General features: G+C 33.2%; 1 protein-coding gene across 3 annotated transcripts in view; it reads left to right on the plus strand.

Moving 5' to 3' along the window:
- spri (Src homology 2 domain-containing protein sprint) overlaps window positions 1-25,422 on the plus strand; it is a 173,362-nt gene that overhangs the window by 46,763 nt on the left and 101,177 nt on the right. The window contains exons 1-2 of one of the 3 annotated variants that reach the window (XM_013317442.1): window positions 14,107-14,296; window positions 19,219-19,493. The exons of 1 other annotated variant lie outside the window; for it this stretch is intronic. In XM_013317442.1, the coding sequence (XP_013172896.1) occupies window positions 19,330-19,493 (164 nt within the window). In that variant the 5' untranslated portion in view covers window positions 14,107-14,296; window positions 19,219-19,329. Of the gene's footprint in view, window positions 1-14,106; window positions 14,297-19,206; window positions 19,494-25,422 lie in introns of those variants that run through there. One more of the 3 variants, XM_013317443.1, reaches the window with a different exon arrangement.

The raw sequence follows: 25,422 nt of genomic DNA on the forward strand, positions 1-25,422 counted from the left end.
ATATCATTTTTCTTGATTTCTAATTCTGTTGATGGAATGTCTTTCTTCTCGTATAAAATATTTTCTTTTCTTAGCCAGCTCGGTCCGTGCCACCATAATTCATTTGTTCGTAATTCTCTTGCACTAATTCCACGCGAAGCGGGATCGGCTGGATTCTCCGAAGACCTTACATGATGCCATTTTTCATTATCCATTAGCTGTATAATTTCAGAAACTCGATTACCTATAAATGTTTTCCATCTGCTTGGCGGTGACTGCAGCCAAGACAGAACTACCATTGAATCAGTCCAGGCGAAAACATTTTCTTTAGGAATATTCAATATATTTCTTACTTCATTCAGTAAGCGCGTTAGTAGTACAGCAGCGCATAATTCCAATTTCGGAACGGAGATTTGTTTTAATGGAGCTACCTTAGTTTTTGCAGCTATTAAATTAACACATACTTCATTTTCTTCTGTAATAACTCTGAGGTACGCAACTGCCGCATACGCTGTTGTCGAAGCATCTGCAAATCCATGTATCTCCACCAGCTTATTCTTTTATTTATTTATTTATTTATTTGGTTTGTCAACAAAAGTACATGAGTTCTTATATACATTTTTGGCACTATTACTAAAGGTTTTAGGAAACATGTAATTTCACTTACAGACAAACACAGCATGTATAAAGTATTGGTGCATAAACAATAAAAAATAGAACAAAAGAGTATAAAAATTACAAACAAAATTTAACTAAAAAATCTGAATTAAATGAGTAGGTATTAAAACGAATTGTAAATTAAACCAAAATTAAAAGCGTGTATACAACAATATACATACTTTCGCAAAACAAGAAACAGAATGTTAGACGTCTGCGACATCACTAGGATTCAATACACCAACTATTTTTGATTTAAATATGTGTAATTTGTCATGGAATATATCGATGGAGCTATCGTTGTTTATAAAGTGTTGCAGTAATCTGCACAACCTCGGAATTAGAGAATGGTGGCCCAAATTTGTTTTATATGTTCTGTGGGTTAGAATGGTCTTTGTGTGGCGCGGCAAGCGAGCTGGGACATCAAAGGTGAGACGACTAAGCAGATCTGAATTATCTATTATATTGTTTAATAGCTTATATAAAAAAGACATGTCCAGTAATGTACGCCTGTCGGATAACTTCATAAGGTTAAAAGCTTTAATTCGGTCGGAATAAGGTACTCTTATATTTGGTCCATTAAAATAGAAATAAGTAAATCTTCTTTGTATAGACTCAATACGGTCTTTATGAATCTGATAACTTGGGTTCCATACAACTGAGCAGTATTCAAGCTTGCTTCTCACGAGTGCTGTGAACAAAAGTTTTTTGGTGCTAAATTTATTGAACTCCTTGCAGTTTCTAAACACAAAACCCAACATGCACCTTGCAGATGTACATATATTTTCAACATGCTGCTTAAAACTTAATCTAGAATCGAATGTGACTCCTAGATCACAGACTACATCCTGTTCAGTCAATACCACACCATTAATTGTGTAAGCTGTTTGTACAGATTTGCGATTACGCGTAAATCTGATAAAAGCGCATTTTTGTGGGTTTAGGGCCATATCATTTTTACGAGACCACTCAGCTAATCTATCCAAGTCCTCTTGGAGAGCCCTACTATCACTAGGCGATCTTATTTCTTTCGCAATCTTCAGATCATCAGCAAAAATATAACATTTCGAATTATGAATGCAATCCAAAACATCATTTATGTAAATGTTAAATAAGATTGGTCCCAGTATAGATCCCTGAGGGACTCCCGATGTAGATCTGTAAGGCTGTGATGCATAGCCTTTCACTACAACAAAGGATAACCTATCCTTAACATATGACGAAAGCCATGACAGTACAAACCCTCCAAAACCAAAGCTAGACATTTTTTTTAAGAGTAGCGAGTGATTGACTTTGTCGAATGCTTTGGAGAAATCTGTATATACTGTGTCAACTTGAACACGCGAGTCAACAGAATCTGAAAGAAAGGTTACAAAGTTGGTTAAGTTGGTAGCAGTAGATTTGCACTTAGTGAAACCATGTTGAGCGTCAGAAATTAATCGCTGGACATGACGAACAAAGATTGGACACAACATGGCTTCCAACATTTTTGGTAAAACTGAGATCAGTGAGATAGGTCGATAATTAGTTATATTGCTTCGGTCGCCTTTCTTGAAAATAGGCACTATTCTAGCATGTTTCCAGATGTTCGGATAAGTTCCGGATTTTAAAGACTCGTTATAAATGATACTAATAGGTAGGGAAAGGGGTTCTGCACACCTCACCAAAAATATAGGAGGTAGATTATCAGGGCCAGTACCTTTAGATAAGTCAAGTCTTTTTAGTTTCTTGAAGACCTCGAATTGAGTAAACTGGACATGGCAAAGAGAAATGTTTGAAATCGTGTTAACTGTGCCATCGCTTGTAGAACAATTCGATTCATATACTGACGAAAAGTGTTTTGCAAACAAATTGCATATGGCCACTCCATTTGTTGCCATTTGGTCGCCTAAAACCATTCTAGAAGGGTATGTGTTCGGAGATTTTTTTATGTTTTTTAGATGTGTCCAAAAATATTTTGGATTTTTTGAAATATTTGATTCAATCCTTTCAATGTAGCGATTATATTCTTTTTTAAGCAGTTTATTACATTGTTCACGTAGGTTGGTAAAATCTAAACTGTCAAGAGGATTTCTGTACTTTTTGTATTTCAATCTAGATTTATTTTTTAGTCTTAATAAATTTATAAGCTTTTTAGTAAACCAATGTGGATATTTACTGCTTCTAGGTTTATATTTGGGTACAAATTTTTTAATTACATTGTCTAATTCAGAATAAAAGGTCATTAACATGGAATTTACGTCATTGCACTTTGAAAACACATCTATCCATGATATTTTATTTAGGTCCAAGATTATGTTATCGTAGTCAGCTTTAAAGAAATTGTACCTATCGTTGTAAATCTCCTTTACTACTTGTTTTTTGTTAGAAACTAATGTAATACTTAAAGGTGGGTGGTGACTATCCACAGTACTAATAGGATTACTGGCTTCTTTAATTACGAGTTCAGTTGTATTACACAAAATGAGATCCAAGGTACGATGGTTAGAGTTGACAATGCAGTTAAACTGGTTAAGGTCGTTTTCTGCAATAAAATCAACAAACATCGCATCGAGTGAACTGCTAGGAATACCATTGGGTTTCAAATACGATAATCCAGGTTGTTGGGACCACGCAAGGTTAAAAAGATTGAAGTCACCTGCCAGTAGTATATGTTCATTTTCATTCATGACTAGATTCGCATGAGTAATAAAATCTTCTAATTTTTCTTTGGCGACAGGGGGTGGAAGATATACCGCACAGATTGCTACGTGCGAAGGTATACCCGAAATTTTAACATCAACTGTCACCCATAAATCTTCACAACTACTATCCCAAACAGTCATACGGTGCGATACTATATCGTTACTAACTGCTATTAGAACTCCACCCCCGTTCTTTCCTTCTCTATCTCTCCTATAAACGGTGTATCGACTATCGAAAATCTCTCCATCGAAAATGCTATTGTTCAGCCAACTTTCAGTAAAAATATAAACATCATAATTGTTATTCAATATATTAAATTTGACTTCCCGACATTTACTGCGCAGACCTCTAACATTCTGATAGTAAATTTTTAAGTAGTTCATAATTAATTTTAAACAGATAAAATATACGGTTACAATTAAGGTAGATAGAAAAAAAAATTGAATGAAAATTTAATCAATACAAATAATTGCAAAATTCTTAAACGCTAGTTCAGCGACTTTAACTGGTTAGCTTCACGGATAGTTATATGCTCTGACGTCTCCGATTTTCTCATGAATATGCGACTATTTTTAACCCACACGAATTTATAATTCAGTTTTTTTGCAGCTTCTCTGGTCTGGGCGTGTAATTTTTTTACTTCAGGAGCGAGGTGTTCCACCACATAAATTGAACTTTTTACACCTCCATAGCCAATATGGCTGGTGTTCAATTTGTCGTTGCGGTTCTTCTTGTTAAACTGGATTACACTTGCGAGAAAAGCGTCTCGACTCCTAGGACTCGCAAAAGTAACAACTACAGAACGCGGGCGTTTGCTTTCTGGATTCATTTTAGCAATCCTTGTACACTTGTTTATGTCAGTCTCGGTGAGATTATTACCAACCACTTTGGCGATTTGGTTTACGACGTTTATCAAGTTTTCTGCTTTATGCTCCGGTATGCATTGAATTTCTAAGTTGCTTCTTCGGGAGTACTGCTCGAAAGTAGTTAGACGATTACCTAAATCTGTTACTGTAGTTTTTAAACTTTCGTTTTCCTTTTTTAGGTTCTCACATTCAGTTTTTAAGTGGGTAATTGATTCCTTCATATCATTTAATTCCTTAAATATTTCTTTATATTTTTCTTCAATTGCTTTGGTCATTCTCATCTCCATATTGCCTAAAAGGCCATCCATCGTTTCTTGCATCACAGCCTTTACATTCTCCAACGTTAGGCTGTCAGCAGATTTAGCGGGCATATCGTTTTTATTACGTCGCAAGGTAACATTTGATGAGGTACCATCTTGGTCGGCATCGAAGCCGACAGTCCGTGCCATGGAGATAGGACCATCAGCTTTCGACGGCTTAGAACGACATGCTGGGCAGACCCAGGAGTTTTTGTATTCTGACGAAGCACTTTTGAATTTTTTAGCTGTCGTACTAACACATTCAAAGTGATATTTTGAGGTACAGGTATTACATTTGAGTTGCTCCGGAGTAGACATCTCACGCGCACACCCAGCGCATTTCCTAGTATTTTGTACCTTGGTACTCATTTTAGAACACAAAACTTCTAGTAAAAAATATGACCTTCGTCCGTGAGCTCACAGATAACACCTCATAAAATGAAATTGTTTTGACGAGACGCTGGCACACAACTACCGCTTAATATCCGTCAAGAGAAATTACTCATATTTTAGTCGCAAGCGCTTCCATATAAATATTCAATAACAAAATAAGCAAATACAGGGTACTTAGTACAATATATAATTGTAACTGCTGTAATATAATAACCCAAAAAGTATAAGCTAATTTTATTTTCAAACTCAGTATAGATCATAAATATCGTGTGAATTTCGGGTATATCACTAAATGATCAGCGTAGTTATAAAACATAAAACTTATCACAACATTTGTTTATAGATAACACTTTATTCCTTTATTCCTTATAACGCACAGAACACTATTACTAATACTATAATTTAGTACAATTACTCATAACCGGTTTTTGAAATAAAAATACGCGCGCGGATTATAATAGTTGTTTACGCACGGCGATGCGGTTCGGAACTGAACTTCTTCTTTGAATGTAATTTGAACCATCTTGGTAATGTAATAGTTTGCAAATTACTCAAATCTTCTCTATATGTAGTCCATTGATTAATTAAATCAAGTGGCAGTTCCTCGTCCCAATCTCTTCTACAAAGCCATAACTTCTGTATAAAAACCTTTGCCGTTACGACAACAGGTGATAACCATCCGAATGGATCAAATAAACGGGAAATGTCTGATAAGATGTATCTTTTAGTAATGGAATAGGATAACTCTGGTAAGTGGACTGTAATATGAAAGCTGTCATCTTGCCTATTCCAAGTCAAACCTAGAATCTTGAATATAGGATCCATTTTGAAAGTCAACTTTTCTATCTCACAATTAGACTTATTTTTCATCTGACTTAATAACTCACTTGAATTGCTGGACCATTTTTGCATCTCAAAACCTCCATCCAATAGTAAATTATTTATCTCTTCATAATTCTTATACGCTTGCTCCACCGTGTCTGCTACTGTCATTAGATCGTCCATATAAAAGGAATTCTTTAAGATATTAGATGCATTATGATATTTATGTTCTTCATCCTCAGCTAACTGAATAAGTGTACGAACTGCAAGAAAAAGCGCGGCCGCGGTGCCAAATGTTACTGTAACTAATTTGTAGTGTTGCAAAGGTTGTTCCTGTTCGTCGCGCCACACGATGCATTGTAGACTTGAGTGTTCTTCAGCAATTTTAATTTGTCTATACATCTTAACAATATCTCCTACCATACATATTTTGTATGAACTCCATTTAATTAGTAAAGTGCGCAGATCGGGTTGAAGTGTAGGTCCAATTAGCATACAATCATTGAGAGAATAACCGTTACTACCTTTCGCTGAGGCATCGTATACAACTCGAACCTTAGTGGTATCTCGGTCCTCTCGAACAATTGCGTGATGTGGTAAATACAAACATTGTGCTTCTTCATCTACCTTAATGATGTGGCCTAAATCTAAATACTCCTTCATCACCTTTTGATATTCTTCCTTTAGAGAATGATTTCTTTTAAACTTATTTTCCAGATGTGCAAATCTTCTTATGGCTTGATCTTTTGTGTTACCGCATTGTATAATTGTTTTTTCAGAAGATTGTTTTAATGGAAGGTTGACGATATATCTTCCATTCTTGTCTCTTTTATTCGTAGTTTTATATATTTCCTCACATATTTCTTCTTCTTTTGTTAACATTTTCTTACTACTTCCTAAATCTGCTTCGATCTCCCAAACCTTCTTTTGTAAATCGTTATCTAATGTTTTTATGTGCATACTAATAACTTCTCTTTGTCCGTTTTGTTTTTGATCCGTGACTTCACCCGACAGGATCCATCCTAAACGAGTGAACTGTGCTAAAACACCATCTGTACCTTTTACTACTCCATTGTCTATAATCTTACTGTATACATCGGCACCCAATAATAGATCGACTCTACCAGGAGTATTGAACGTTGCATCTGCTAACGGTAAATCCTTTATCAAAGTACAGGTGGACCCTTTTATACCGCAGTTTGGTAAAAGGGTTGTTATGGATCTTAAAACAAATGCATGGACAATTAGGTTGAAGGTTGTGTCATACCTTGATCTCAACTTAAAAGTAACTGTATTTTTTAAGTACAGTTTGTTGCTGCCTTCACCTACGCCAACGACCTCGTTTTGACATTTTGTTTTCTTCAAACCAAGTGTTTGAACTATCTTCTCAGTGATAAACGAGGCTTGTGATCCCTGATCAAGTAGAGCCCGTACGACGTGTGAATTATTTTTATCTGAAATAACATCGATTAGAGCTGTTGGTAACAATACACCTTGACCAGGTTGTTTTCTTCCAGAGAAGTGTGCCGCTACTACTGAATCCTTCTCCTTCGGGTCCTTTTGTTCTGATTCTGCGCTGTTCATATTTACAATACTCTTTCTTTCTGGATGTATAAGTGAATGATGCTTTTTATTACATATTTTACAAGACGTTAGCTGTTTACATTTGATAACGGGATGGTTAGGAATAAGACAATTAAAACATAAATTGTTGTTTTGTACAAAGTCATACCTCTTCTCGATGGATAGTTTCACAAACTCCTTACAGTTGTATATATAGTGATTTCCTTTGCAGAACGAACATTGGTGCTCGATACTAGCGTGAAATGTTTTCGGTCTCATTAGTTTTGATTTGTAGTTACTACTGTCAATCATTTCCAATGTCCTAAACCTAGTTTCGAGAAAAGTTGTTAGTTTCTGTAATTTTGGTATCTCATCTGTACTATCTGCACTAATTGTCTCTTCCCACTGCTTTAGGCTTTTTTCATCTAATTTTGAAATAATAATATAAATTAAAATAGCGTCCCAATATTCTGTAGGCAAACCAATATGTTTCAAAGCATTGATGCATTCGACGGAGGTGTCTAATAGTTGTTTGATATTAAAAGCTGATTCCTGAGTAATATTCCTTTGTCCAAAAAATTTCTTAAAAATGTAATTTGTAACATACCGCTTGTTGTCATATCTTTTCTTTAAGATATTCCATGCTTCTCCGTAATTGTTTCCAGTCACCGGTACTCCTTTAAGCAATGTTTCTGCATCTCCTGACAAGCTACTTTTCAGATAGTGAAGCTTCTGTACTTCATCTAAGTGTCCATTGTTATGAATCAATGATGTAAATAAATCATAAAAAGATTGCCATTCGGTATAATTTCCGGAAAAAGTTGGTATAGTAATACGTGGTAATTTAACATCTCTACTATAGCACTTAACATCGTCTTCTTGCTTAAAGTTGCATTCTTCTCTAAATGTGGATGGCATTGGATTCAATTTTTGTAAAGCTGTGTTCAACTCACCTTTGTAAATATAATAATTCTCTTCTACATTACTATAGACATCTTCCTCGAAATACTCAATTTGCGATCTATTGTTCTTATCTATCTTAGTTATAATTTGATCATGGTTGTTTGTAAACTTACTCCAGTATAACTCTAATGTATTCAATCTTGCTTCCACATAAGTTGTTGTTATTCTATCCCGGGGCGACTTCTTAAAATTAATTTGTGCTTTTGAAATATTTTGCTTCAGTTCGTCTTGTAATACTATTAATGGTTCGTTTTCCATTTTTGTTATAAATTATCCGGCTCGAATCGGACCAAATGTTAGAAAGATAAAATAAAATTCACTCTTTTCGAAAATAAACGTGTATTGTTGAATATGAACAGAAAAAGACAAACGAATAAAATTTTTACAAATTTAAATGAATAAATTATTTCTTCTTTTCTATGTGGCCTGACTTAAAGTATTGAAACTCCTTGGACAATGTTTTTAATTAACAGTTTATCTGTCGGGTTGAGAGTGCATCGCTTCGACATTCGGTATTGCGATATGGCGACTCGTTATTTATATTCGGTGTAAATGCGCACCAGTTCCGAGTACTTCTCGCCCACATGTTGATGTCAATTCTGTGTAACAGACGGCCAATATCTATACTACTTTATTACGGCAATCGAAACTTAGGTACTTGTTTACTTATATAACTAGAGTTTGAATTAAATTATGCATTTTGATACGAATATTGCTTTTAAGAAATAGTTTCGTTTTCATTAATTTTATAATAAGACTATATCATATTCCTGCAAGTTATAAAATAGATACGATTTGTTTTTGCCAGCGCCATCTATTATAACTTAATATAAACTGTCTTGAATAGTAAAACTCCCCGTTTCCGAAAACAACTATCTTATAATATAATGTTGGTAAAGAATTGGTATAGCTATTCAAAGGGGGAACACTGCCAGTATCTTCGGAACCTTGCCTAAAGGGACTACTTTTAATAATAAGTTTTAGTTCATTATTCGTTTTTAATATTTTATTTAATATCATAGATTTAAGACTCTCTTGTCACCTATCATTAAAATTTCACATCAAGTATCTTTGTCGTAGTAATAATTTATGGAATTTGCATGTAAATAATCAGTATTAATAAAAAAAGTTCTTTACCCCATGTTGGTTATTTCCTACCACATTATGTGCGATATTTCAACGTGTACCAATACTTCAGGACCCCACTTATGTTTCTCACATCTGCCGTCATCAGGGGCGTTTCCATCTGACACTGCCACACGTTTCTTCATCATTACTTTTGATCTCCCTCCATGTAAGTACAGCTTGAGCAAGATATACCAAAATTTTTATATCATTACTAGCTGACATACGAGACTCTGTCCGCGTGAATAAAATAAACTTAATTATACGCCTGTGTGTTCTTCCAGACTATGTTCTTCATATATACCAAATTTCATCGATCCGTTCAGCTCTTCCGGAGATACTTTCAAACAAATATCCATTCCATCCTTCTAAACATTAACATTTATTATATAATAATAGTAAGATAAACAAAGTAGAGTTTGAATCGGTTTCTAGTTACAAAAGATGTTAGTAATCCGAATCTTCTCATCAGATAACAGTTACTCATGGGATTGTTATAATCATAATATTTGCAAACTAGTTATATTAAATAACACTAACTACACAAAGGTTACATTACACTTAAGTTCATGTAACGATCAAATTCTGTATCTAATTATCCCGCCATGTACCAATTTGTTTTTCGATTACGATTTACATATGTACATTTATTTGATTTTCTTAACTTGAAGGGAAACTTGATGCAACTTGCACATATCTGCGAAAAAATTCAGAAGATAAGTCAGATCAAAGATCAACCTGCACTGGGCCTGCGTGGTTGACTATGGCCTTTCACCCCTAACCGAGGGTAGGCTTCGAACGTATAGTACTCGTAATAGCTGATGATGATAAATAATTGAAATAAAGAAATAAGTATGAATAAATTTAAAGTTAATAATCATTCACTGCAATGAATATAAGAAGCTACTTTTAGTTGAGATTAAAATTTTAATTTTAAACTCAAAATATAGCCGAAAATTGAATATTAAGTCTCGTCAATTATAGTTTGTAGCATACGATCTGATGGCCGTGTCTCTTCATTGAGAACGGTACAGACGTTCGAGTTTTCAATCAAATGGGGAACCGTGGAGAATTGTTAATGCAATCAGTAGCGGGCCGGAAGCCTCGGTCCTCGATGAAAGATATCTCGACCAATTACACACTTCCCGTGATTTCGCGCTACTCCACGCCGATAAATTAATTAAGAATATTGTAGAGTTGCGAATCTACCTGACAGCGCATTGTGATCCCGAAATCAGAGTATATTTCTCAGATATCAGTGGTCTTTCACGTATTGTTATCAATATGAATAAAGAATAAATCTTTGTTTTTACTGAATAGAAGACCTTTCTGTTCATGAAAGAATTGATAAATTGTTTCAACAGTCCTCAAGTTTGCAAAACAATCGAGTATTTTAAATTCAATTATTAAAAAAGATGTGAATGTTAATTAATATATCAAATATGTTCTTAAAATAATCCGAAACTTTTAGCCTAATTGGACCACACGCTAGATATAGCTTTTTTAAATCGCTGATTGCACTATGATTGTGGCAATAACACTTAACATAAAGTTTGATCGTGGTCAAGCGCTGGCTAATACAAAAAAAAAATGCAATATAATTATTTGAAAAGAAGTTCCGGTTACTGTCGGGAATTTTTTTATGTGTGGAAGAACATTTTTTTGTTAACTGGAAACTGTAAATGCGACTTCAGTATTTACCCGTTTCATGCACAGTTCTGTGTTTGTATCGTTGAAAATGGCACAAGGAAGTAGGAAACGACGAAGATAATAGTCGCTTGAGCACATTGCAACGAGGACGCATTTAACTTGCGTCGTTTTGGTCAATTTTCTCTATTTACTGTGTCTGGTACTGCTCCATTCGCCATTGCATTAATGGTTACTGTTGCTTTGAAGATAGCCTCTTAATTTAATTAGCTGTCTAATTAATTGATAGTTCAATCTTACTAATATTATAAATTCGAATTTTCGGATAGATGGATGGATGGATGGATGGATGGATGTTTGTTTCAAGGTATTAAGATACCATAATGGCAGTATGGATCTCGCTTAAATTTGGCATAGACGTAAAGCATAGCATGGATGAAGACATAGGCTACTTACTAATTAAGGTTTTTTTAATTCCCCGTGGTCGGAGCTGCGGACGACAGCTAGTCTGTAATATTTTAGTTGTAAATATAAACAAATGATTTTGTTAAAATTTCTGTTAATGTAGGAATATTGATAAACGTTAAAAACCGTAACTATTCAATCTCTTTGCTCCTCAATTACAGATTGTGTTTTTAAATTTAAATAATTTACACAGTTTATTGAAATGATTGCTGATCACTGGTAGGAAAAAAAACTCGTATATAAAAGAAAATTCTTGATGTTGTATACTTCAATGTTTTTATTTAAAATATGTTGTGTCTATAATTTTCTATGGGTTTGTTGCTTGTTGCTAAAAGCGTCTCAATGGGAGAGTTAAGAACTGTTGTATTTAATTATTCAGAGTCATCGGCGGCGTTTAATGCACCAATATGTATTCATAGCCCTACCTTCATTAGTCAGTCAGTACCCAACAGGCTTGAAGGTAACCGAAACAGGGCACTACTAACAAAATTAATTTACAAACGTCTAAATACTAGAAGATAACAAAAATGACGCTCACAAAAATCTCAAGCTTTTTTTTAAACCCTTATTCAAGACCTTACATACTATTGACTCTCCAATAGGCAGTAAAATTAATACCTGATTATCAGATGTTTACAAAGGTATCGTGAAACCCAAACTGTCTGCTTGCGTTCTAAGAATTGAAACTCTATAGTCGTCATACGCGTCAGCTCTCCTATTCCAAGCTATCGTAGTAATATGAATTTATCAGAATATATTATGCGACACATAGTACAGTAAATTCAGTACTACACCAATAAAGTTTCGTGACGTTTTGAAATAAAAATATCATTAATGAGAACTGTTTAATAATTATCGAACATTCACTTGCTCATCCCCTCTCCCAATAACTGTTTACGTATCGTTAAAGAGGGCGATAATTTTTTTAAGAGTCGTGAAAGTTGAATTAAGATAAATTAGGCGCTGACGTCCGATTTATAAAGAGATCTCCGTTTATTAATCAGTGTTCAACATGTTTAATTTATTACCTTCTTGTGTGTTCATTGAACATATTCGTTTGATGTTGGTAATTGTCAATATACTTATTCATATATTTCAATATATTAAAAATAAAAGATCATGGATATGGATGGCAAAATAAGGTTCTGTTTATGAGGAATGGGTATTGTTATTGGAAACGTGCTCTAAAGTCAGAGTGGGCCAACTGTTGAACGATATGGTTAGATTTACTTTGTACTTGCGAACTTTCCTTACTTTCAAAATTGGTCCGCAATAACATCTTTTGCATAGATGGGCTTGACCGGTGCAATACCACGACCACATATAAGACGGCGTAAAGTTGATGTCATTCGACGTTTCGTCTGATGAGTGCTCCTATCCTTTCGCCTTCCCACCATTTTTATAAGGATAGGTGGATATGGCTGGGAAGGGATAAATAGGAGAAATATATTTTAAAAATAATTTTACCGTTATGATCTATAAAGTTACCCAGTAAAGGCTAACTCGATGACAAATAAAAAAGAATCGAGTGGAATAAATTTTACTTTCATCCGTACATTAGAATCCTATTCTACGTAATGTCCAGCTCGTTCCGACTGACCTTTTTGCTCAGGAGAGCTACAAAAGGTTATGTCCAGATAACTTATTTCACATAATACGTCCCGTCCCTTTGAAAAGGAAAGTTGTATAATTTTTTTTTGTGATCGCTTCCCTTTTAAGTCTGTTGCGAGGGCTTTTTATTGCCGACGAGCACCCGTTATGGTATAGACTTTGAATCAAAGGATTCAACCGACATTTTTAACTCTTTTTCCATCTTTAAATGCCACTGTTAAAAGGCGTAATTTTTTAATATAGAACAATCGTATAAATATAATCCAGTGTTCACTTTGAAGTTAAGTTGTGTTTTAAAAACATTTTTCTCGTATATATTTTTATACAGTATGTGCTATATTTAAAGTGGGTCAAATAAGGTCTACAGGATGTTGTACTAACCCAAGGTGTAACTATTTTGTAAATATCTTTATCTTCATTGCATTATGGATATAATATTTCATTGTAAGGATTTTAAATAATATTTTCAATGTTTTTCCAAAATCCACTTATCTCGATTTTTGTTAGATTTACGCTTTAAGATTACGCGCACGGAAGCGGATGGATTGGTAGCTGACTCGCCCCCACATTGCTTATTTTCTATGCTAATGACCACGTATCTACGTAATTTGTTAACAATGCCAATGTCGTACACGCCATAGATAGTAAAGTGTGTATGTGTAACATTTTAGTAGTATTTTACAGAATATTTTCATCTTAGTTAAGCTACATAGCTTAAAGTTATTTAGTTTTATTTGTAGTTAAGATTCTTACTTATCTATTGTATATTTAACAATGTAATGGAAAATTATATTAATGTACAAAAAAAAAATTGTATACATGTAGAAAACAATACCAAATTAAATCACTTTTTATTATAAATTTTGACCTAACAAACAAACTGAAGTTGACTTTTTAATGAATGCCATTTTCAAAAGTTTGTATTTTCATAAAAAAAAACAGTAAAGCTTGTAGCGTTCCAAGTTCTAATTAAAATTGTCCTGCGTGCAGTGCGCGTGCGCCGATTGTAAGTCAGTGCGCTACCGCCGAGGTTCCCGATCGGACGAGTATTGTGTTCGCGAAACTAAACATTTACGTGTACCCAGTGACCCCCTGTGACTTGCGAATTAAATGTGGGCATTGCACTTAAAGTGTACCAGTGAACTTGTGTTTTTATTCACTCTTTCATACATCTTCATACTTTTGAATTACAGATTGAACTATAACGTATAGAACTTTATGGTTAGTTAAACTTTTAAACGGTTAGCTTAAAATGTAATGTTTCGTAATTATTTACGATTATGTATGACCTAATCGCCACCCACTGCTTGTTAGAGTAACTTAAATCATGCTGATTAATATTACTTTGAACTGTGATTGCTTTTTGTTATTTAAATATGGTTTGTTTATAAATGAATCGTACAATTTTTTGTTGCTTTATAGTGTTATGGACTATATCCAAAGTATTAAATATTTTACAATAAATTATGTTAATGAAATTTAAATTAAAGGTAATAATTAAGAGTGTATTGCATAGATAATGATTAGAATAGTTGCACTAGGTCAGTGTTTAGTTTATTGGTTCTTTAAAACCGAATCTTAAATAGCATGTGCCAAATAATAGTTCGCAAGTTCATTCCAGTAATGAACCAATTGTAGATACGAGTCAAAATTGTTTCGTTAAAACATATTTCGAATAAAAAATATAAATTTATTTATTTACATCCTTATTTCCATGAATACATAAACTCTTAAATCTATGATATAAAATAAAATTAAAAAAAAACCGAATAATTAACTAAAATATGTTAATAAAAGGAGTCCCTTTCGTCGAATAAAATATAAAACAAACATGTCCTCGAAACTCCTTAACTTGTCGGAGGAAATAATTTTACTAAATTAGTTGGTAAAGTCCACCGAGCTTTTGAAAAAAGTTCTCTATCAGCCACGAGTTATTAAAACATCTTGTTGTTACAGTTTTTTCAAGGATAATAAGCAAGGCAAAATGTGTGTTTTGGTAGTGGAAATACACCTTAACTTTTAATCCCCAGACAATTAAAAATATTACCACATTCTTTGTAGTAAGTAAGCACCTGTGATCTATTTACAAACGGAACTAAATCTGGCAAGATGCCATACAGTTCATGTTTGTCCTCGCAATATATTTTATTTTAAATCTTTGTCTTGTACTTCGCTAACATCACATTTGCTAACAGCTTGTCCGATTAAAGTTTAAAATCTTTCAAATATGCCTTTATGTGTCTGAATTATTCTTCCCATAACTTGGTACCTATAGAACCATAATTTTACCATTTAAACCTTTTAAAGTAAAGACTGGGATAATAACTAAAACTTTACAAAGTTTTTAGAGGAAAAATTTTAAATGTGCCATAGTTTTCGGGACATGTAATACAATTTTGTTTGTCAATACAAAAGAGAATATAAGAACTATTGACGATTTAAATTAAGATATAGTTCAGGTTTTTAACTTCTATAGAACCAGTTGCAATCCCAGACAGTTTCAAAATTCATTGTGGTATATAATGATTGTATGGGTATTGTTTAGTTATCGAAGTAAATGCAATAATCATTCCAATTATTCATCAATTCCTGTTGAGTTTTTCAACGAAGTAAAAGTTTTTACACTCGTATTCAAATAAACATAGATGACGAATACAAGAACCGACTCAACCAAAACATTACCTTACATAGACATAATTAAGCCGAACCTGTTCGTCTACAGTCGTTAATTGCAGAGTCTGATTGCGGACTTTTTTCTGCAGTCAGTTCACCCGAGTCCTGTGGTATTATGTCGTTCCATATAATGGACACCCTGTATTTAGCTCGTCTTGCAAATGTAAGCTACAAATGTGATGTCTCTTTTTACTGATGCTATTTACTTGGCGTTCTATGTGCTTCATGGATAAACCTGTGAGTTTTATGAGTATATATACAGTCAGTATATTTCTCGTTACAAATAATAATCTTACTAATTTTATAAATGCGAATGCTTAAATGGATGGATGGATGTTTGTTTGAAGGTATAACCAAAACAGCTGAACGGATCTCGATGAAATTTGGCATACATGTAGTAGAACATAGTCTGAAAACACGTAGGCTAGGCATTTAGTTTTTTCCTCTTAATTCCGCGCGCACAGTGTCGCGGGCAACAGCAAGTTACAAAATTGTTATTTCAAAGAAACTGAATAACGTAAATAATGTAAGGTGACCGATCATGGCATTTGTGTTAAAACATAGAAAGAATAATAGCGGACATGTTAGTGGCAATTAAATTATTTGCTGTCTTATCTTTGACCTTTTGTTAGTCGAAGCATTTCTTGATGTTTTATGCACATGTTTCTAAAAGTTCACTTCGAACAGACATCATTTTTTCTAATGAAATGCACCTTTACTTTGAAGTTCATCAATGGAATACAATTGCCTTATACTTTGACATTTATAAATTAAATAACATCGGGTAAATGCCACAGTTAATTCCAATTCTTATATTATTGATAATGCGTAGAAGTATTTTGCTACTTTAAAAAACTAAGTAACCCAATATTTATATGTAAATATGTATGAAATATTGCAGTTAAATTTAATTAAGCTCAAATCCATTGTTATACTATTAAATAATCCCTTGTTGACAAATGTTTCGTTCACCCTAAAACAGAACACAACACGTATGATTCATGACTTCTTAAATATAGAACATAATTGCAGATTTTTCAGAGATTATGATTTTTTTTCTCTATACAATTGTTAAGCATAAAATATTTTTTTATAAATTACGATTTTCGCAGTCTTATAGCGGCATACCTTGCGTAGTTTGTCGGCTTCCTACCGTTAGCGGTCGTTTAGAATAATTTTCAAATATCCGTCTAGAGTCTAGACAAATACCAGTTCGCCGACAACAACGACGACTGAAAAGTTATTTGTCGAATTTATAAAATGCCAATATTTCTCGCATTTTATTCATTACATTGCAATTCTGCATAGTAAGTGATAGAACAGAAGAATCTAATATTTAATTTTCAGCATTACGTGTCCCATATTTTTTTTTTAATATAAGCAGATTTTTGTGAATTTACTTATATTTCTTGTACCTTTACAAGTAAGCCCTAGGCTTGTGATAGAATATGGTTTACGACAATAGTCGAATGGCGGTATTTGAACTCTCGACTACATCGGAAATCCGTACCCTTAACCAATAGGCTATTGGCGAAATTCAGATCGACAATTCAATACCTTTATCTATATACAAACTCGAAGATATTAACAGACTTGTATATTTGTATATTTGCTTACATGTCTTTCCACACGTATCTTCAATAATAATTCAGGGAACATGATTTGTAACAATCGTAGACTGCAAATAAACAGTTATGACTATAGCTCTATCATCTATAGTTATTGATATTTCTCAACTCTAAACGTTTCGTAATAGAGTTCTAATATTGATAACCTTGTGCTGTTTTACGATTAGTAATTCGTTTTTTAGGCCTCCAGCACACTGTCGCGTGAGCAGACCGGAATAGAAGCAAACATAATCATTATATAAGCCTATATTTAATTTGTATTGTTTCACTGCACTATTTAGCAGTATATCCTCCACCTCCAATATCGAAACTCAGTATTGTAATTTATGTATGTTTTCATGTCTATCTTGCTTATTTCTCTTTGGTTCTAGTTTGCTTTTGTGGTAGTTTGTATCAGGCCTTAGTCATTTGATGAATCTTTTTGTTTACTATTACTATTATTCGTAAGTTTTTTTGTGTTCTAACCGTTTGATTTTATTATAATAATTGAGTCAATATTCATTCTTATTAGAAATCTAAAGAAGGATAATATCAAAAGAGGTGATAATCGCACGAAATTTCTTCAATTAAAAATTAATATATTATAGTAAAAACTAAAAGGAAGACGCAAGTAAATAATTGAAATATTACTTGACAATAGACGCTTGTTCTTTTTCCATTTCAAAACAATAAGACGGTTTATTTATCTGTATATCCCGGTTAGATTAATAGATTGAAGAGTATAATTTTCCTTACAGAAAGTTATGTAGTACACTCCTCTCCCTCAGCCAGTTTATTCTAATTATCCGTGCCCAACGTAACCGCATTCAGTATTCATTCCGATGCATATTTATGCGTATTCATTCGATTGCATAAATAACTTACAAAATGTATGCGAAATATTAGCAATTCGTAATCAAATAAATACCGAGAATAGAAATTGAATTTTTATTATTATTGAATGGTATTTTCTTATGCGATATAAATTGAATCTATTATATTTTGAGTTACTCTATGACAAATGTCGTCAATTTATTTTTAAATATAACTAATGCAATTTTTAACAATAAACTAATCTAATAAAATAATCTATTTTAATGTATCGAAAGATTGATTAAAATTGGTTAATATATAATTTTAATTAGAAAACACATGATTTACTTATTAATAAGTATGACTTTATGTCAAGCAAAGTAAGAAACCTTTAAAGATTCAAGTTTAAAGTTAAAACTTTGAAGTTGTTTTACTTTGCGTGGCGTAAAGTCAGATAATGTTTACCAAATTAATCTGAAATTAATTTAAAGAACGTTACTAACTTTCATTTGAAATGTTTATATTGATTTATACAAAGACAAACATAAAGAGTTTTTTAAATGCCACACTCAAGGTCTTTATCCAAAGAAAGATTTTAAATTGTTTTTAATGAAAGGACGTCGCATCTTTCAGTTTTATACGGGTCAACGTGATGTGTGGGTGTCACGCATAATTCACAATATCCCGTTGTTTAGTGTGAGGGATACAATCATTTTGATGGTGACCACCGAGCCATAGCGCATAGCTACAGCGGCTATGCACAGCTAGTTAACTTCTTGCTTCCTGGCCGGTAACTTTTAAAGAGTTTTTAGTGTTGAAAAAATAAAAAAAATATATTTTTTGAAGGTACTTTTTAAAAATTCATATTAGTATTTGATCAGTTTCAGTGTATTTTACGAAGTGTAACGTCATTTGTTTGTTGTACTTTGGCTAAGAATATTTTAAGGTAGATCGAAAATTGTTTGTGACTGAAAAGGAATTACGAATTTATTTGCTTCTTGATCTTTGAATTTATTATAGAAATAATAATTAGTATTCTATGATCTTTAGTGACAGTTTTCATACACCCTATTTTTTATCGTTAATCAGTGTAAGGTGACCGTTTTGTGGTAGACAGTGTACTAAAGTGTTATGCAAGAGTGATCAAGTAAAAATACAGTGATGTTAATAACAAAGTATACCGCAATACTTCTTGAGAGTGCAAAGCGTGCGGAGGCGAGGAACATGGTGCTCACAGGATCTCGAGGCGATGGGAACTGGACATCGTCATTGGATAGTGCTTCTAGTGGCCGACGGAGATACAGACGGCGACATTTTGCGTTCAGGTATGAAAACATTAAAAAAATCTTTATGATTAAGCTCGTAATTCCGACAAGGAGGTGCCTAGTCGGTCATAAAATTGTCAATATAAACTTGTCTTGGATGAGTATTTCGAACTTTATTGTCTGTATTTCGGATGATTTGTAAACAGAACCTATCATCAACTTTTGATTTAAACAATTGAATAACGGCAGATAAAATCAAACAGCACACTTGGCGCTCGGCCACTTTATAATCCGACTAAGTTGTGAATGCCTCTTCATCACCTTGAAGACAGTGGAGTGGGCATCTGCCAAAAAAATGCACACATAGGTTTAAAATTGTAAAACGGAATGGATAGTTGCAGTTGTACAGTTAAAATGAAACGTTTATTTCATTGCCCTTTATTTTACTTTTAGTAATAACGCTTTTATACCATAAAAATGTGACTATTAAATCTTACTGCTTCGTATTAAGATATACCTCTGCTCTCTTGTCTCTTGCAGTTTATCAAGACAAAACATCTGTACCGTCATTTAACAGCGCTATTCTATTAAGTGTTCCCCAGTCTATTTGACCTATTTGGACTCGTTAGCTTTAAGTTGCAATAGTATTAACACAATACATGTTTACAATACGTGCAAATTTATTATTTTCTTTTTTTATTAGCAATACCTACTCGTGAGATACTCCAGGGATTGATACTAAATACCTTATTATATGTGTAGGTGGTTCGTTTAGTAAACAGTATGTTTTTACTACCTTGATCAAAATAAGTATCTACCAGTCATAAGGAAGACATCTTGATTTATTGGATACGAGATAAGCTCTTGCGAATGGAATTTTAAATCGCGCTAATTCCTAACAATGTTGTATATCTGAGATTCTTCCATTGTCTCCACAAAGTATTTGAATAAGTATAAGTCGGAGTATTTTGCATTCATCGTATGCATTGATGCAACCGCATTAAGTAGCGAGTAGACAGGGAACGTATTACGAGTATTGCATTTTTATTAGCCAGTATTACAGGCCGGCTGGATTGGCACGAGACGGCAATCTCTTTGTATGCCGGTAAGTGATTTCGAACCCAGACTTACCTTAAACGTTTAAGGTAACTCTGAGTTTCAAGCCAACAGCGATCGAAGTTGTTTATTCGAACTCGTAAAAAATAAAAGCTTGTGTTGTTCCCGTTGTTGTATTCAATAAGATAGTGTATTGTTTTTAAACAGCTCAGTCTATTTTAAAATGCAGTATTAAAGCCCATTGTCTGCAACATTGTTTTTTACCTCGATCATTTCCGCCAAGTAGGACAGAGAACAATATTGTATCCGTTCTTCTGGGATTATCTCATATAGGGGATAAGCAGACAATATTATTACAATGATATTTAAATTATAGAACTGAATACAAGTATCTAACAATCTCATGAAAAGAGATACATTCTTTATGATACACTATAACTGTCGCCCGTGATCCGTCCTCGCGGAATTAAGAAACTTAATTAGTAGCCGATGTGTTCTTGTCTTTGTTCTACATTCAGGCTAAATTTCATCGAGATCTGTTGAGCTGTTCTGGAGATGAATTCTAACAAACCATCAAAACATTCGTTATAATATTAATAAGATTTTATTTAATATTTTTCTTTTCTGTACATTCAAATTAATATTTTTAAATTGTCAACTTGAGGACATCATAAGCTTGTCTTGGCAATAAAAAACAAATTGGATACATCCGTGAGCATTTAGATTTCATTCGTTTAAATTTGTTTCGACATCACTGACATATTCAGCAATCACTTCTAATCATTGTTATAGATGAATCTATTTAATCTTTTGTACATCACTGGAAGAGTTAAAATTATATTAATCAATGAAAACATGAATATGAAGTTAATTAGTATTAAGGTTTTTAATTTCATGTAAATATGAGCCATTGGTAACAATAGACAAGTCAAAATTATTCGGTTTTTTCATTAGTTAAAAAATTAGCTGGAGCTTATTCAAAAGTTGTATTCAACTCCAATTCCATCGGCAAAACAAAACAACATACTGTTATCTCATATTCTTCAAATAGAAAACAAGAGACGGTAATATGTTTTTATACTTGTTTCGCCAGTAGAAACAAAAAAAAAACAATGCATGTTCGCAAGCATGGCACAGATTCCATAAGTAACGAGGAATGCGGAAGAGAAGTGTGTCACTTATGAAAAAGAAACGAAGATAATTCATATTTGCGTGAAGCTGCGTTCATCATGCCAACCAATAGTATTAATTAATTAATGTAAACTGTCGCGTGATGATTTGTAATTACGTTTCTAATATGTCAAGCTGCTAATGGGAAAAAATCTGATGCCACAACATTGTTAAATTGTGAATAAAGTTAGTAAAGATAATGTATAATATATTAATTTGTTCTTTAAAAATTTTGTATCGAAAATATAATGCAATCTCCATTACTGAGATATCTCTGCTAACAGATATCTCAAGTATTTTAGAGAGATTGAGAGAGACAGTATGATACATGGAGTAGACATAAAGGGCAAGTTATTTATTTTGGCATGGATTGGCAAGAAGTATGAATATTTTTTAGGTTGTTTACTATATTTTAAACTGCAAAGTACCGTTTATATATGTTAGTTAAGCTCTCTGTCCACGGCGTGTTTATGGTATATTCTCGCTGGGTATCGGGCATGTGCAGGTTTGTTCGAAGATCGCTCGCCGCGATAGCCGGTAAGAGGACGATGCACTTTATTGTTGCATAACCCGACTCCACAGAGTTCCTGTTTATTGTTTTGTTCATTGCAGCTTCGCTTTTTCTTAATTTACGCTACAGGTTCTGTAGTGATCGGATTATTGATTGCTTTTTTGTAGAATTAATTAATTATAAAGTCTCAAGTTATACAACTACGATATAATTGTATGTTTTGGGAATAGTTGGTCACACATTTTATACAGTTTACATTAAGCCTGCTACACACCTTCTGTTTTAACTGCACAGTTTTTCTGAACAGTCAAACTGTACATTTACACATAAGTTTTAGGTAACATTTTTTTCTTTCTGTGCATCCTCTCCTTCGTCTATTAAAAGTAAGGCAACGCATATGTAATTGCGTATGTCTATGGGCAAGGGTCACTTCGCTATTTCAGTGATTTCAGGTGGCCGCTCGCTCGTTTGCCAGCTTGTGATATAAAAAAAAAACATTTTGACTGTCTGTTAAATTATACACATACGATTTAAATAAACATTCCTACTTTCCAATTACCGAGTTATTTAAAAAGGAAAACAGTTACTAATATTATAAATGCAAAAGTTTGAATAGATGGACTACTAATTATGATTTTATAAATTCTGCGCGAACGGAGTCGCGGACGACAGCTAGTAAAAACATATTACTTAATCGGAGAGGTAAATACAGAGCAGAGACAACAATTTATCTATTTACTTGTTTCAATGTCTTAAATGTTTTAACTGAGATTTAAGTAAAACATTGGTATGCAATAGTCACATAACTTTGCAATGCCCACGAGCTGCATACACTAGTATAATATCCCAGTTAAATTTAACTCCTCCAGTTATATCTGAAGCTGTGTTAAGTGCCGCCTAGTAATCTGGCCTTTGTACTAAACGCGGTGCAAAATACCTTAGAAGGCGTGCTACAGGAAAGTTTAAGATAAGAGAGAATTCATTAAACGGAATCCGAGGAGGTATGCGACTTGACTTCGTTTTAACAAAGATTCTGTAAAGTTATGCCATATTTTTAATTAAATGTACTAAAATTATGTAGATAAAATATACTATATTCAGTAGCAAGGATTAAATAAAACACTAAAACTATTCAGTGTTTTATTTAAGCTATAAATTTATTGATCTTTTTTTTAATAGTATTCAACTAAATCAGTTATCATAAGTTTAGGCTATAAGTAATATTTTCTGTGTTCCCTTTTAAACGTCATCGTGGTAGAATTAAATGTGTTATAATTGCATATTATTTAGACATTTTAACTGCATATCAATATTTAAAAAGCTCATTTTAGTACTGTTAGTGTATTTCCGTTTTGGTCAATAGTCTACGGTTTGGTGGTTTGAAAACTCGACCGGCAAAAGTTTAGTTTGCGTGCACCATTAAAACTTCGCAAAACTAGTCACGGTCGAAATGTTTTCTGGTGGCATTCTGAAAATACGTACCTATTTTTAAATATCAAATAAATTATATGAAGATTTGGTTCTATATCGTTGTTTAATGATGGGTTTCTGAGACTAAATTCTCTGTATCAAACATATCATTATGTTTGATAAAATAGGGATAACAACATATTTTAAAAGGGTATTGGTCTCAGAAACCTACGGTGATTCGAATAGCCTTGAAGTAACCGGTAGTTTGTCTTTTGGTTCCGAACCACATTCAATTAGAAGTTACTTTTACAGCAATAACAAAATAGACAACAATTTTGATGTATATCACAAATGTAACATTATAAGCTCTCGCCCGCGACTCTGTCCACGCGGTATTAACAAAAACTTAGTAGTCTATGTGTTCTTCCAGGCTATGTTCTACATCTATGTCAAGTTTCAGCGAGATCCATACAGCCGTTCTCGACATACCTTCAAACAAAAATTCGCATTTATAATATTAGTAAGATATGCACTGTGAATAATAATAATTATTTAAGGGATTAACAAAAACAAAATTCGTTTTTATATTTGAATTATTGAATTAAACAAAGAAACATGCTTTTTGCACCTTCCGCACTCTTTGAAAATCCAGTTTGTTCGTAACGGTATAACGAGTTAAGACAATTATCGTATGTACTTTGTTTATAAATATTTACTTAACAGAGACTTTCTTGGAATTAAAACTCATGAAGTACAAAACATACAAATATGAAATGACCATAAAACAATCGTGTTATATTGATTTACTTAAACGTGAAGACGAAATAGACACCTCGGTGAATCCGCACCTCGTTTGCCCCCTTCTCTTATAAAAAAAAATATTTTTTCAATGTTCGCTGCAGCGTACATTTTATATGGAAAAGAATGAAAAAAGAAGTTCTAGAGCCAAAGCAAAAGCCAACCCAATCGTTGTTTGTGAAGCTATCAAGATAATTGGGGTCGCACTAACGTGTCCGCTAAATGCCCCTTGTTAAGTACAATTGCTACTTTCTCTCTGCTGATTGCTTTATTAGAGACCCTTTAATTAAGTGTATTTATACAGTGGTAATGTAAAAACAACACAGTGCTCTTAAACAAACACAATATTATTTATAGTAACTGCTGCGGTACATTTGAAATTACTTTAGCGAAGAATTAACTCTACGGTAGATAAATTATTAAAGTAAACGAAGTACTAATCACGTAGTTATTTGCGATCCCTGAGGGTGATTACTAATAGTGCCTTTCTCATTTTATATCGATAGTCTTAGTAAATACAAAATTAAAAATATGCAAATGATATCACGTATTTAAAGAATTGGAAAGATTATGAAGATTGTTGTCTATAAAAGGTTCGAATAAGTACCGACACATGTACGATGATTTTCCAAATTAACGAATACGACGAATCGAATGTGTACCGTCATTTTTATGATTATGACATGGATGCCAAAAAGCGGACCCTCTTTTAAAACAAAATGAACCTGTTTAACATTTACTCGTTCGTTGACAATCACAATAAAAACTTCGATTTTACACTCAAGTTGTTTTTACTGCTCCTATGAAGTTATATGTACTTTTATATTTAATATCGTATTTTTTTTTTGTTTTGACACCCATTATATCATCGGCTAGGTTAGTTAAGCATTAAGGACATTTAGTGCTACTAACTGCTAACTTTAACTTTATCCTTATATGGTACCATGAATTTTAGACATTCAACATTGTAGACGTAGCAGAGAACTATGCAAAATGTTTTCCGCTGGCATTTCCGGTGTACTGTGGCCAAATGTACCTAATATG

The sequence above is a fragment of the Papilio xuthus genome, unplaced genomic scaffold (genome assembly GCF_000836235.2).
Source record: "Papilio xuthus unplaced genomic scaffold, Pxut_1.1 DF826938.1, whole genome shotgun sequence".
Classification (NCBI taxonomy): Eukaryota; Metazoa; Arthropoda; class Insecta; order Lepidoptera; family Papilionidae; genus Papilio; species Papilio xuthus.